General features: G+C 44.6%; 1 protein-coding gene across 1 annotated transcript in view; it reads right to left on the reverse strand.

The window, feature by feature from the left end:
• CFAP54 (cilia and flagella associated protein 54) overlaps window positions 1–15,930 on the reverse strand; it is a 1,075,777-nt gene that overhangs the window by 379,495 nt on the left and 680,352 nt on the right. The window contains exon 35 of the mRNA XM_069229529.1: window positions 15,324–15,481. Within this exon, the coding sequence (XP_069085630.1) occupies window positions 15,324–15,481 (158 nt within the window). The remainder of the gene's footprint in view (window positions 1–15,323; window positions 15,482–15,930) is intronic.

A 15,930-nucleotide genomic window follows, 5' to 3' on the forward strand; every position in this document is an offset into this window, starting at 1 on the left:
ACCGTAAAGAGACAGCAGGTAACAGTCTTTTGCATGCACAGAGTAATTATCCGACTAATTTGAAGTGGAGCATCCTCTATGGGGAACTATTGAGGGCCAGGCGAAACTGTAGTGATGCGAAGGCATATGAGAAAGAAGAGGCCATCATGTTACATAGATTCCAAGTGAGAGAGTATCCCCATTGAGTCCTTATGGCAGCTAGAGATTGAGCAAGATGTGTCCCTAGAAAGGATCTCTTTACTAAGAAATCTGTAACTTCTACTGATGAGGGGAGGGTGAGACTCATTACCTCTTAATGCCGAATCACAAGAGATCAGAAGGATGATCTCAAAACATAGGCATGAGGTGAAATCGGATAGTGTAATCAGTGGCAAGGTCTCACCTTACCCTTTGATCACATATCACAAAGCAAGATCAGTGAGAGACATTTTGGTGGGAGAAAGCCTTTAAGAGGGAAGAAGAGAAGGAAAAATGTATGTTGCAATGAAACGGAACCCAATCAATCAATCCATCAATCACTTGTTAAGAGCGACTTATCACCCATGGGGTCTCAAGGCGATGTTGCGGGTGTGCTGCTCATTCGAAAAGCCAGGTCTTGAGATCCTTCATGAACTGCTTCAGTGAGGTAGCCTGCCTGAGGTTGAGTGGGAGCATGTTCCATGTCCGGGCTGCGCCATACGAGAAGGATCTGCCTGCGGCTGTGCTCTTCCTGATTCTGGGGATGGTGGTCAGGGAGAGCTTGGAGGATCGGAGCCGACTGGTGGGGGTGTAGAAAGTCAGACAATGGTTTCGGTGGCCTGTCCTATGTTGTGCAGTGCCTTGTAGGTGTGTGTCAGTAGCTTGTAGGTGATGTGTTTGTCGACTGGGAGCCAGTGCAGGTCTCTGAGGTGGGCAGAGATGTGGATGTGGCTGTGGCGGGGAAGACCAGGATGAGTCTGGCTGCTGTGTTCTGGATTTTCTGTAGTCTTGTTTGGACCTTTTTTGTGATAGTGGCATAGTGTGTGCTGTGTAGTCTAGTTTGCTGCTGACAAGCGCGTGGGTGACAGTCCTTGTCTCTGGAGAGCCACTTGAAAATTTTCTGAAGTAGGCGCAGGGTGTGGGAACAAGACGGTGAGACAGCATTAATTTGGCGGGTCATGGACATCGTTAAATCCAGGATGATGCCCAGGTTGCGTGTGTAGTTTGTGGGGGTGGGAGTGTTTCCTAGGGCGGCTGGCCACCAGGAGGCATCCCAGGTGGAGGGGGTGGTGCCGATTACGAGGATCTCTGTCTTATCTGAGTTGAGTTTGAGGCAGCTGGTTCCATCCAGGCGGCGACTGCTCTCATTCAGTCATGGAAATTTCTCTTGGCTGTTGATGGGTCGTCTGTAAAGGAAAGGATCAGTTGGCTATTGTCAGAGTAGGATACAATGTTGAGGCTGTGCAGCTTGACAAATTTAGTGCGCAGGGCCATGTAGATGTTGAAGAGGGTGGGGCTTAGTGAGGATTCCCCGGGGTACTCCGCAGCATGTTGCTTTGGGTGCGAAGGTGAACAGCCGGAGTCTGACACTCTGGGTTCTTCTGGTGAGGAAGGATCAAATCCATTCCAGAGCTTTATCGTGGATGCCGAAGTCTGGTGCAGAGGGTGGAGTGGGACACTGTGTCGAACACGGTGGAGAGGTCGAGAATGAGGGCGGCCGTCCCTCTGTGGTCCAGTATGGTGCAGATGTCGTTATTGGCTGCAAGGAGGGCTGTTTCAGTGATGTGGTTGTTCCTGAATCCGGAATGGGAGGGAGTTAGGACGGAGTCTGCTTCAAGGAACTCCATGAGTTGCATGTTGATGGCATTTTCAGTTACTTTGGCTGGAAGGGGAGCAGAGAAATTGGTCTGATATGCTTCATATCCCTTGGGTCAGTGGAGGGTTTCTTGAGGATTGGGTTGATTTATGCATGCTCCCAGTCGTATGGGAAGGTGGCTGTTTTGATGGAACGGTTGATAGTCCAGCAAAGCTTTGGTGCGATGGTGGCATTGGCCAGGTTGAAAATGTGATGTGGGCATGGGTCTGAGGGTGCCCCTCAGTGGATGGACTTCATGAGTTTCCAGGAGTCTTCTGTGGAGATAGAGGCCCAATGGTTCAGGGTTTGTTGCGGTGTAGTGGTGCTAGAGGGAGGTGGGGGCAGGCTTTGGTTCTTGAATCCTTCATATATGTCCTGGATTTTCCAGTGAAAAAAGGTGTTGAGGTTGTCGCAGATGTCTTGAGAGGGGGGGTGTCTGAGGTGTCAGTTCTGGGGTTTGTGATTTCTTTGACCATGGTGAAGAGTGCCTTGCTGTTCTGTTCATTGGTGCTGATGCGTTCTTGAATGGCACCTTTCTTAGAGGCTCTGATGAGCTGGTGCAAGTGCATGGTGACTGATTTTTTAGGCTGTGTGGTCTTCAGTTGTTTTGCTGTTTCTTCATTTTCATTCCAGTCTTCTGCAGGTGTATTTAGACTCTTGGAGTTCTGTCATGAGCCAGCTTGGATTCTTGCAGTGGATTTTCTGAGTGGGGCTATGCTTTTAGAACATTCTGTGAACCAGCTGTGCATGTTGTGTGCTGATTCGCTTGCAGCGTCCAGTGGGGGAGGAGTGGCTGAGTGTGTCGGTGATCTGCACTTCGGTGATTTTGACCCAGGTTCTGCTGGGGGGTGGGAGACGTGGTGGTGTGCGGTGGTCTTTGTGAAGGTGAAATGGATGCATTGGTGGTCAGTCAGCTGGTGTTCGGAGGTGTGAGAGACGGTGATGTTGTTTCCTGCCGCCCACCCAACATAAAACTTCAACGATTGAGCCCCTAAACCACATTTGGTGTCTGGAAATGAACTATAAGAAGAGGAGGTTGAGACCCCAAAATGTGTAATCTGCAAGCAGCCAGACGGGCTGTGTGAGACAGGGAAGCTATGCAAGACTTCTGCCTGTGACAGGACTAGGGGACAAGGCTTGCTAGTCTCCCTACTGGGAGAGAGGACATCACCCAGGGGAACCAAGATCACCTGCCCTGAAGACTGACCAGCATGCGAGGTGATGAAGAGGAGAGAGTTGGAGAGAGCGAGGTCCACAGGGGAGCTTTACTAAGAGTTAAATGTGAGGGAACTGTGCCCCAATCAGGTCATTGCTGTGTGCATTGTTTGGTCTGTGACTCTGTATGGCAGAGGGGGCCACTGTTAAAGTTATTGTTGCAAGAGGGATGAGATTTATAGCCACCAAGGTGGGGGCGATTACAACAGAGTTGTCAGCGCTCGATTCGTAAAGTACTTTAACAACACCTTGCCCAGTTTTGTCAACTTTGGATGTGCATAGCTTGGGGTTGGCTGCAGGGTATGGCCTCTAGCCAGGTCCTCCATCGAACCCTCCATGGGCCGCCAACCCCCTGCATTGCACGCCTTTTGTCAAAGTGTCACAACATCAAAATATTAAATCTGGGCTATTGACATTATCAAAGGGTGAGCATTTACGTAAATATTAAGCAGATCTATCAACTTTGTAAAAAAATAACCAACATTTTTAATCAAATGTATATTTCAGTCCTGGGGCTCTCCGGTCTGAGCGATCTGGGACCACCCCCTACTCCTTGAGCCCTTCCTTCCCTTGTCAGATGCCTTGACATGGTGCCGCCCAAGGGGGGATACTTAAGGGGGTGTGCAGGGGGGAGAAAATTCAGGTTATTTCAAAAGGTAGCATATATTGTCTTTAGTTGGAGAAGGATGATTAACAAATTGATCTGTAAGAATGGCGAAACTCAAAGTTATTACCTGCAACGCGAATGGTATTTCTAATAGTAAGAAATACAAGGCAATGTTAAGATGGTTATTTTCATTTAATCCTGATGTTCTTTACTTTCAAGAAACTCATTTGAAAAGTAAGAACCCCAAGATATTTATTCCAAAACCGTTCTCGTCAGCTTGGTTTGCGTCATCTGGTTTGGCAGTCAGAGGGGCGGCAATATATCCTAGTAACAGATTAGATTGGGTAGTAAAAGACGTTATTAAAGACCCTAAGGGGAGGTGGATCTGGCTCAAAGTTATACAAAGAGAAGTTCAACTCAATTTGGTAAACGACTAAGGACCAGTCGTGGATGAAGTAGAACCACTAATGCAACTTTATAATACCGCAATGAGTGCCATGGGCCCCTTTATCATGGGAGGTGAATTTAATTATATCCAAGACATAACTTTAGCTCTCTCTAATCAAGCAAAAAGCAACTTAAACCTAAGACCAAAGGGCTTTTAAATGTAATGAAAAGCGATTTCCAGATAATCGACCCTTGGCGCGAAGGACACCCTGTTGCCACTCAATATACTTGTTGTTCACATCCTTATAAAACCGCTATACTTTGGTAAATACTTTTTCTGATCATTCTGTGGTCATGGTGACATTATAATTGGATTTGCCTAACAAAGAGATACCCAGATGGCAGTTCGATAGATCTGTGTTAGCTAACCAGCAGTGGGTCTCGGATATGAGAAAATTCATACAAGAATTCTTCCAGTTCAATCGAAATTCAGCCTCCTTGCTTAATGTATAGGAGGCATTCAAAGCAACAGCTAGGGGCCAAATTATTTCTATGAAAGTAGCGCAGACACATCAAAGAAAATTGCAAATAGAAAAACATCAGGAGGCAATAGACAGGGCATCACAGGAATGCATTAGATCACGAGGACACATACTGCCAAGGCGCAATTTTAACCAAAAGCGAGACCAGCTTAAAGAATTGTTTATCCTGGATTAAGTAGCTAGCTCAAGAGCCCATCAGCAGCAGGTTTATGAAGAAAGCCAAATAGTAGGTAAGCATTTAGCTTGGGCCGCTTGCATAGAACATGAAAAGCAGACAATACATCAAATTCAGGATCCCGGGACAAGTACGATTTTCCAGGATGACAAAGATATAGCTCGAGTATTCATGCCACATTATTCCAGCATCTACGAGGTGGACTATAAAGTCTCGCTTGCACAGCTAACTCAATATTATAGTTCTATTAAGTTACCTAAAATGTTGCTGCAGACTCAGAACAAAGTCGTACAGAAAATCACGCCACTGGAAATCAAGGGAGCTATACAGAGAATACCTAATGCAAAGATTTGTGGTGGCGATGGCTTTCCAATAAAATTCTATAAAAAACTTTTTGCAAAGAGCTTATACCGTTCTTGGCAGAATTATGTAACGCAATACTTGAGGGTGCGGAAATACCGTTAACGTTTAAAGAGGCAATAATAGTTAGCTTTTTAAAAAAAATATAAAAATCTATTGAAACCCAACGCATATCGCCCGATTAGTCTACTCAATGCCAATTATAAAATTTAAACCAAAGTCTGGGCTACCAGGACTGCTCCAATTCCACAGCAATTAATACATAAAGATCAGAATGGTTTTGTCGCCAGTAGGTCAATGACAACTAATACAATTTTTTTGCTACAAGCAATAGATTATTTTACAGTCAACAAAACCCCTGCAGTAACAATAATGTTAGATGCTGAGAAGGCATTTGATCTATTGGGAAGCGTTGGTATGTAGCCTAACTAAATTTGGTGTCCCTTTGCAATTTACTACAATACTAAGGCGGTTGTATTAGGATGTGCAGGCTAGAATCCTGATAAATTCTAAAATTAGAGGCAAGATTCTAATTAAAATAGGTACTAGACAGGGATGCCCCCTATCTCCTATACTTTTCACTTTTTTTATTGAGCCTCTAGCACAGGTAATCCGCAGCTCGAGAAAAATAATAGCGGCACTACCGGAGATGTCAAAAATTAAACTTTTTGCTGCTGATATCATTCTATATCTAAAACCAGGGATTGAGAATATACAAAAAGCTTTCAACAAGATTAATGAGTTCGCGTAAATAGGGGATACAAGATTAATGAAAATGAACAAGTTACTTACCTTCGGTAAAGTTTTTTCTGGTGGAACTTAAACACCAAAGGAAATCATCATGAGGGTCCATAACCGACATGTGACCCCCGCACTCCCGACAAGGCTTAAACCCTGACTTCCTAGGAGGAGACATTGTAACCAGAGACAAGTGGGAACACCTTTGAAACAGTAGTAAGAGCTAGGAGAAAACCGTTAGCCCCAAAGGCACGTAAAAAATGGGTGAAACTGACAACAGCACGCCAGTGAGGCCCTCTTATTGTCACGGTGATGTCAGACGGAGTCGCGTGGGAGCCATACAATTGTGACATCCTCGTCGACGTGGAGAGCTGGGAAGAAGATTTTCTGTCGAATGCTTGCGCATTGGCAGAATTCATAAGGTGAGGAATCCACAAGTAGCTGTATCCATCAGTAAAAAACTAAGGGGGTGATTCTGACCGCGGCGGACGGCGGTCGCCGCCCGCCAAGCGGTTCCCGCCAAAAGACCGCGGCGGTCATTCTGGCTTTCCCACTGGGCCGGCGGGCGACCGCCGAAAGTCTGCCCGCTAGCCCAGCGGGAAACACCCTTCCCACGAGGACGCCGGCTCAGAATGGAGCCGGCGGAGTGGGAAGGTGCGACGGGTGCAGTTGCACCCGTCGCGAATTTCAGTGTCTGCAAAGCAGACACTGAAATTCTTCGTGGGGCCCTCTTACGGGGGCCCCTGCAGTGCCCATGCCATTGGCATGGGCACTGCAGGGGCCCCCAGGGGCCCCGCGGCACCCCCTACTGCCATCCTGTTCCTGGCGGGAGAACCGCCAGGATCCAGGATGGCGGTAGGGGGTGTCAGAATCCCCATGGCGGCGGAGCGCGCTCCGCCGCCATGGAGGATTCTCAAGGGCAGCGGGAAGTCGGCGGTACACCGCCGACTTTCCGTTTCTGGCCGCGGCTGAACCGCCGCGGTCAGAATGCCCAGCGGTGCACCGCCAGCCTGTTGCCGGTGCTACCGCCGACCTCCGCCATGGCGGTAATTACCGCCAGAGTCAGAATGACCCCCTAAATCCTCTTATTTAATGCTGATATGGAGAATCTTCTTGATGTTTTGCAACAAAAAGCTAATTTATCTGAACCTGTTAGGTACTTAGGAATTTATGTACCAACGAATTATAGATCCTTGGTTAACTTTAATTATGTTCGGATGCTTGCAAAAGTACGAGCGCTTCTTTACAGATGGGTATCCTTACAGTTGACTTCGATAGGGAGGGTCTCATTAATCAAAATGTCAATCCTCCAATTTTTTTTTATTTTTTATTTAATAGTGTTCTAATAAGAATAAATACCTCCTATTTTGGTGAACTAGATACTATGATATGAGGTTTTTTATGGAGAAAAAAAAAACACCAAGGGTTAGACTTTCAGTTATTCAGTTAGATAGGAGCCGGGGTGTTGGCACTTCCTAATTTCCGGGTTTATTACCAGGCCGCATTGCAGCATCCCAGAATTAATAAAAACAACAAAACTCCAGAAAAATAGTATAATGCATAAGTATATACATGGCCTTAGTAAAAGATTGGAAATTTTATGTAAAATATATCAAATACCCATAGATTATAATTATCTACAATTAAAGGAGTGTAAATACATTGGCTTAAATCTACCAGAAACTGCGATAGCCCAATGGAAAAGTAAAGGGTTTAAAGAGATAGGGAATTTTATACTGAGAAATATATATATTGCTTGGGTAGAGGTTGAAACTAGACTTGGCGACATGGTAACTAGACTTTTTTTTTTTTTGTTAGCTTTTCCCAGATCTCTCTTTTTCTTAACGCCACCATACCCCAGGCAAGTACCCAAGAACATCCATTATGGAAGGCGTTAATAAGAAGTAAATTACTTGGAACAGGGAATTGGTACAGATTGTTGGCTGAACCGTCTACTTTGATAATAACTGCAGAATTTAGGGGTAATATTTTACGCACAGCACAATGTTTGATATCGGATGAAGAGTGGAGAATCATCTCTGAAGTAGGATATAAATCCTTAGGAGCAGCTAATGACAAAAGAATGTCCTTTCTCTCTAGATGGATGGCCTACTACAACTCCTGAAAAAATACCCGAAATGTTTCCGTCAATTTCTGACCAATGCTTCCGTTGCCATCAGGTGTAGAGAGGGGATTGGCTTCATATTTTTTTTAACTGCCCCAAATTAAATACTTTTTGGACAGGAATACAGGAGGTAATCAACCACACTTCTATTTTTAGGATTGAGCTTGATCCAAAAACTTTATAGCAATGATTATTGCAGTAGCTCAATCATCAATATTCCAGTTATGGCGGACACATACGATTCCTACTGCCCAAAATTGGTGGGATAAGAAGCTAACAACTAATAATTATGAGGAGGCATATGAAAAAGTTTTCAGATATATGGCAGTATTTTAAGAAGCAATAAGCTATTAATAAGCATGGTAGACTGATACATGGTGCTAAGGTTCATGAAAGAATGTTATGTAATATATAAATGACAGAAAACCTCAATGTTATTAGAATTACAAAAGGGAATCGAGTTGAACTGATAATCGAATGAACAAAGGTTGTCCTGGTTATACCAGCCAAAGAAAATCAGCTTGTCAAGGACTGATGCTACTTTAGATGAAAATATGTTTTATTCGGTGTATATTTATAACTGAAATTAAAAAAAAAGGAACAATGTATATTTTAGTCATACACACAATGCAATGCTCAATAACTACAGTTATCATGAAAATGTTTACTAAAGTTTAAATAAAAAACATAAAATCAACATGGATGTCAGTCTTACTTCTAACATAGTTTGTATGATTTCATATATGGGCTGAAAATTTTTAAAAGAGAGAGTTAGGGGCGTATTTATTATTTTTTTTTCCCACATTTTTCAGCCCACAAAATGCAACCATAAAAAAAACAAAAGAGGACCCAGCACTCCAGCTGAAGAGCATAGAGCTCTAGCTAAGAGTGTTTCAAAACCTATGGTAAGTTCTCCTGGAGTACTGGATTTATTGACACAGGAGCTTTGCTGGGTTTTTTTTAATGTTGCTGGGTCACTGCTGAACTAGTCAAAATAACTTTATTTCGGCTACAAGAGCCACAAAAGCACAGCAGCAATAAATAATTACACAGGATTAAATAAAATATATACAGTACATGTGATTCGATAAAATAATAAAATTAAATTAAATGCACTCCCAGAGTGAATTAATACATTCTTACTAAAACCATTATACAGATAAAAGTTTCCCTCTGACAATCCAACTTGCCCCAAGGAATCACTAGCATCGGGTGAGTGTCTGATCTGAGAAATCGGAGGGCTGAATCAGACCTGCGAACTCCCAGCAGTCTACAAGCCCGGGTCAGTCATTTCCTGTGTGCGGCAGTATATGCAGGGCAGACAAAAAGAACTGCTGCACTACTTTCTGCCCCACACAACATTAAAAAAATGCCTCTTCTAGGGACATCACTACTAGTAGTAGTAAAAATACTTTATTCCGTCATGCATGAGCATCAGAGTACACATAAATAGGTTACAATTAAAACAATTCCACGTTATAAGCATAGAACCCATAGGTGGGGAAAGATACAATATAAGTAAAAATTCTTCTAGTAGGGTTCATTAAATGACTCAATCCTTAGAATATATCATGGCCTCCATACCCTAGGGAGAGGTGTTACTTCCCTCAATTACCAGAAGTCCCACGAATAATGTCATCAAGTATACTGTTTCAGGCCGATCCAATCCAATAGCTTAAAATACAATTTCCCAGTTAGATGTTTATCCTCCTGAATTAAGAAACGTTTGGCACCCAGAATGACAGCAAGAATCTGCTTACTGAAAAAGCTATTGCCTCTGATGTGTCATATTTTAGAATTCCTAGGGCCTGCTGATGGTATATTGTCCAAAGCTGCAAGCAGATTGGGCGAATCCATCTTCTTTTTGTTCAGTCTACTCTGGACATGTAAATAGAACATGGGCTTCAGTCTCCTTTGCCGGGCCATAGGCTGGGCATAAGCTTGAAGCAATGCCCCCTTCCACCTATTGGTGAGAGAACTTAGGGGGAGGGAGCCTGACCTGAATCTTATGAACAAATTTGTGGCCAAGCCCGGGGTGATCCTATCAAGGTATGGTTCAAAGCATGGGAAGTGCTTTATCTCCAAGAAACTGCTTGTCAGGGTGCCGTGAGTTCCCGACAAAACTACTTGCTCATTTATAAACTCCCAATATCGTTTTTTTAACATATGGATATCAACTGTACGTAGATAATCGGGCTCATCCCAAAATCAATTCAGATTCAGTCTACTGAACCAGTCTCGCACTGACTTCATCCAGGATATGCGGCTGATGTTAGCTGGAGTAATCAGGTCCCTTAATGAGTCCCTATAGTGACTCAGTTCATTAGTAGACAACAAGCGGACCCAGTATGCAAGAGGCCTCAGAACTGCCAGGTTTGCCAGTCTGCATAAATTTAAATCCATGTAGAGTGGATTGATGGGGTACCTAACAGTATTTTAAAAAGTTTTCTTAAAAATTTATTTTCTGCAATAGTCAGACAGTCCAAGTTGCTGTGCCCCCAAAGGTTCACCACGAATAGGGCAGCTCCTTGCACCTTTGCTCAATAAACTGCTAGCGCTGGAGAAACAGATTGTGAGTTGGTTGCATTAGAGACCCTAATGATAGTGTTAGAGCTGTGCTCAACAATTAGAGAGGACTTAGATAACTGAGGGACATCACTAAACTAATGAACAAATATAAGTAGCCATGGCATGGCAATATGGTGAGCTCCTTCAAAGAGCAGTGAATAATAAATGTGCAGCTCCTTTTAAAAAAAAAAAAAAAAGAATTGTTGTGGGTGTCCTGGTGCCCACCTGGGACACCCACATTATATATTTTGTTTGGGGATCCCAAGCCAGCTCGCTCCCCAGTTGCCATTTTGTTTTGTTACTTCAGTAGATGCCCCAGTGCCCAATCGGACCCCTATAGCTTGACTTTTTGGGGGGGATTAAAGTGGGGTGAGCACCAGGGTCCCCGCAGCCGGAGATGGCTTCACTGGTGGGAGCCAGGCCTTTTATAAAGTTTTTGGTGGGTGCCCACCAGGGCCACTCACTCTGCAGGGGTCATTAGGGGCCACTTGGGGAGACCAAAAGACCCCGCAGATCCAGCTGGTTCACCTGCCAGGTGGTGGCAGGAGCCAGCAGTACTTCTTTGCCTTTCCTGGCTAGAAGCAGCATTTTTTTTTACTGCTGCCGCTAGACAGGACCACAGTTGAGTTCCCTGCCCACACTCTCCCGGTCAGGATACGACAGTGTCCCAGGTGTGGGCTCCCCAGGACTCTGTACAGTATCGAAACCTGGGGGGTAGGGTCCCCAAAGACGATACTGGCACACAGATGAGGGGTGCTTGCCCCCCCTTTTCAAATCTATTTGGCCTGGAGGCCCCCATCAAAGAGCCTGAGAAGGCTCAAGGAGGGGGCCACATGCCCCCCCTTTTTATGTCTTATTTGACCCAGGGTGATGGTGTTCCTAGGGTCCTAGAGCGGCTCAGGGAAGGGGGCTGAATGTGACCTCCCCTTTATTTCTTATTTGGCCCTGGGAATGGGGTCCCCAGGCCTCATTGAGGCACATGGAGGGGGCAGCATGTCCTCCTCCCCTTATTACTGCAGCCGGTGTCCCCTGGGACAGTGCCTCCCTTCACATTTACAGCTATGTCAGGCCCCAGGAGATGGGGTCCCCAGAGCAGTAATTGGCTTGGAGATGGTGGCCCCTGCCATTTTCTTTTTTAAATCATGTTGGCCCCTGGTTATCCCTGTCATGCCTCCTTATATCTTTTTCAAAACAATTTCAGGACAGAGTACTAGTTTTCCCGAGTCCTGCAATAGCAGCAGAAACATTTTTTTCATGTTGAGGCTGCAAGGCTCTCATGAGTGGTCCCTCAAATGCAACCATCCAGATATACAAATATTTTTATACCATAATTTCTCCTAAAACTACTGGACAGAATTACACCAAATCACAAAAAGCACACTTTCTGTACCAAGATCTGTTTTTTTGCAAAATTTGGTGTAAATCCATTCAGCTGTTTTGACTGTAGCATTTTTTGAAAATCCCTACAGAAATTGCATGGCGATTTTGTCTTTGGAGACACCACTTTTTCTCACCCCTTGCTTGATAGATCACTCGGAGCTTTCCTTGAAGAAACTTAGCAAAAAAACAACACTTTTTTTATAAAGTTCCGTCAAACAGCACATAAAGTTATTAGCATACCAAAATAGACATTTCCTATGGAAACACAGACCCAAATATTTATATATGTATATGTATTCACTGAAAAACCAAACGTTAAAGGAATGTTGTAGCTAGGTGAACCACTGAAATTCACGGTAGTTGTTATTTCAAGTAACTGTAACTCGAGCCCTAAAGTAACTACAACCTCCGCACCAGAAAGTAGCAGGGATAGCAACCTGAAATTCACAGTAGTTGTTATTTCAAGTAACTGTAACTCGAGCCCTAAAGTAACTACAACCTCTGCACCAGAAAGTAGCAGGGATAGCAACCTTGGTCTACTTCTGATGTCATCACTCTCTTAATGGCTCCTTTGGCCAGAAGATCAAGTACTCCATGTTGCAAGAGCAAAAGTTGGTCCTCCGTCACCCAATTTGAGGATGTGGGCATTGGCAGGCAGGGTTTCCGTAAAGGGTAGGGCATAACATAATTGACCAATATAAAGCACCCATTTGTCCAAAGTTATTGCTCACCATTGGGGCAGGTGGTGCTGAATCCTGCAACCAACTGGCTGTCCATGATTTTGCAAGGAGATATTAAAGGGGCTTTGAGGCTGCTATACGGTGGGTAGACTTGGTCTCCATGACCACATCTGCTGCCACGAAAGAACTAAGGAGCCTGGTGGCAATGGCAGCTAGGGGTAAAAGGACACAGCTAGCAGCCCCTACCGTTGCCAAGGAAAGAGCTACAGGGAGAATGCACCAGATGTGGGGCCGCGGTGGGCCCCAATGACCTATCGGTGGCCTTGATATCTTTAAAATGCTCAAGCACTGAATCTGCCTTATTGCCAAAAAGGCGAGTGTCATCAAATGACTGTAAAGGAAACCTGGGTTCTTCCTGAAAAGCCAGTTGACCATCTTCTAGGCATGGCATCTGAGTGCCACTAAGGACACAACTGCTCTGCCTAGCAAGTAGGTTGTATCCAGTTTGCAGTGTATGATTAACTTGTCTGTATCTCTATCTTCAGTATTTGTTTGGGAGCGTATGGCTGGAGCCTCCTCCAAGACAACAGGCAGCAACTATACAACCAAATCCAATTCAGTATGAGAGTATCGCTAAATAAACACCCAGGGCCTGATTCACAAACGTAAACTTAGACCAAAAGCTTAGGTTTAGACCTGAAGTCTAACTTTACTCTAGTCAAGTAGACTTTTGGTCTAAGTTTAGACTTTTGGTCTACACTTAGACCAAAGGTCTAAACTTACTCGTAGGAAAGTTACACTTTTGGTCTAAGTTTAGACTTTTGATCTAAACTTAGACTTTTGGTCAGACTTTTGTGAATCAGGCCCATAGTGTTCAGTGACTGCACTGCAAGGCGGGTAAAAGGGAAATTACTCTTATCAAAGGTGTCCAGCCTCTTGGATTCCCTATTTGTGGTGCGTTAGGGAATGTGCCAGGGTTAACTTTGGAAGTAGAGGCCTGGACCACCAGGCTTTCAGTGGTGAGGAGCTGGGTGAGGAAGACTGGGTCTCTGAGAAAAGGGGGGATGATTGCAGGTGATGGTCCTGTGCACAGGAGTGTCTATGCAGGGCTTGGCCCGGCCTGAGCAGAACATCATTGAGGGCTTCATTAAACAGAAGTAGGGGTTCTAAAGGTGATATTCCTGGTTGAAGCACCTATGTCAAGACATTTGTTTTGACTTCCACCATAGGCAATGTAAGGTCCAAGTCCTCAGCCATTTTACACAGCACCATTCCAAAGGATGAGGAATCCAGTGTCCGGTGAGGGATCCAGACCACTAGCATCAGCCAGTTCCTCATATACCAGTTATCCTCAGCCAAGGTCTCTTCTAGGGGGTCAGGATAACTAAAGGGATCTTCAAATCCCCTCCATTCGTAATCTTCACAGTGCCTTTCTGGGAAATAAGGATCTGTCTCTGACTCAGACTGTATGACAAGCGAGTCAGGAATTATGAGGGGATCAGTGCTGCAGATGGGTGTCAGGTATCGGAAACAGAACCACTGAAATTAACCCCATTGAGAATTGTGCCCGGAGAAGGTCCAGATCAAGGAATGGATCCTGAATACCGAACAAGCTCTTCAGGTGAACCTGCTGGTGGAAGTCTAGTCGGGTCCCTCTTAAATCCGTAGGGCCCAAAGGTGCTCCTGATGGGTTTGACTGCCCAAAAATGAGGTACATTACCTCATTAAATTATTTTAGTTGGAGGAGGATCGCTTTGGTTCTGGGAACCTCGGGAAGGCGAGAGCAGACTCAAGCTCCATGCAACAACATGAGACCAGGGCCTTGATTTATGATGTTGTTCCCATGCCTCATCCAATGTCTTGGACCAGTGTAGAGAAATCGAAGAACACTCGAACTTCTTGGACGTTGACTGGTGCGAGCGACTGCAAGAGCTGTCCTCTCATGACCAAGACCTGGAGCAGCGCTGAGTCATGTGTTGAGCAGCCGGGGGCTCGTTCAGAGATTGCCTTCCGATGCATGAATTTACAATAAGAGCAAGCCTTAGAATCATGATTTGGCTCCAAGTATCAAAGGCAGACCAAGTGGGGGTCTGTCACAGGCATTTGCCTGGGACAGGCACTACAAGACTTAAAATTATTATATTTTTTAGGGGACTTGATTGTAAAAATGTTTAGAAAAAAAGCACACTGCTAAAGTGTTTGACAAAAAGTCATAAACATTAGTCAAAAAATGACTGAGGTGAGCTCGCTGGGGTGGCGCTTAAACTAGCACTGCGCAGTTGGGACAGTTGAGCGCAGTTGACCCTAATATATGTTATTTTACATAGGGGAGAGAGGGACCCTATTCCCTGGGCCTTATTTTTTATTAAGGGGAGGGGAGTGCATGGTTGTCCCGAAGCCACTAAAGGACTAGGGGTGGGTGAAATAGTCTGAATTTTAGCTACTCCGCTTTACTTTTTAACATGGAGTTCTGTCCAAATTCCACTAATCGATGTGTTGCAGAATTTATCTCCCACGTGACCCCAAAATATATGTATTTCGGCATGGGATTAGCTAACATCTTCCACGTCGAGCTGAAAAATGGCGAAAGCCTTGAAGGAAAATATTCTCATTAGAGGACCAGAAACAGCGTTTAACTTAACAATACAGTTTAGAATTATTATCAGTTCAAGGCAGTCTCTTTGTCATGTCTAATGCTGTTCATCATTTGTAAGGCACTTTTGAGTCCATTACCTCCTAAACTTTTGGTTCCTGCTTTCATATCAGATTTCTGTAAATGCTGGATGTTATGGAAAAGCAATGCACTTTCATTGTCAGTCTTTGCTTCAGTTCCAATCACCACAGTGCCAGAATTGTGAAGGGAGAATATTTCCGGATCCAAAGCATCATAGCTGCAAGATATAATTAAATGTCACAATAAAAATATAATTTTTTTACAACATGTAAAATATAAATTACACTTGCCAGTGACAATTAAGTCTGGCGTTAATGAACAAGGTGCCTGTCCTTCGGTAACACATTATCTGGTATAGACTATGGAAAAGCCTGCCTGCCAAACTCCCAACAGGGTGGCCACTGCCTTCGTGGCGACCTCCCTGCCGGAGTTATTAGGAGTTTCCTGTTAGGTCAGCAGCCTGAAACCTCAGTTTCTTCAGTTTCCACCCACCGGCCTAGAGGAAAACAGGCTACAGCATTGTCTCCGGCTAGTAATCGAGCCAACCGCAATGCTGTAGCCAGCAGGGTGCAGCAGCACCCTCGCAATGTAGACAGTTAATATTGTGATGGTGCTGGGCAGGGGGGCCAAGTGCATTGACAGTACAGGGGCCCCCCTTGCACTTGT

Source organism: Pleurodeles waltl, chromosome 4_1, assembly GCF_031143425.1.
Source record: "Pleurodeles waltl isolate 20211129_DDA chromosome 4_1, aPleWal1.hap1.20221129, whole genome shotgun sequence".
In the NCBI taxonomy this organism is placed as follows: Eukaryota; Metazoa; Chordata; class Amphibia; order Caudata; family Salamandridae; genus Pleurodeles; species Pleurodeles waltl.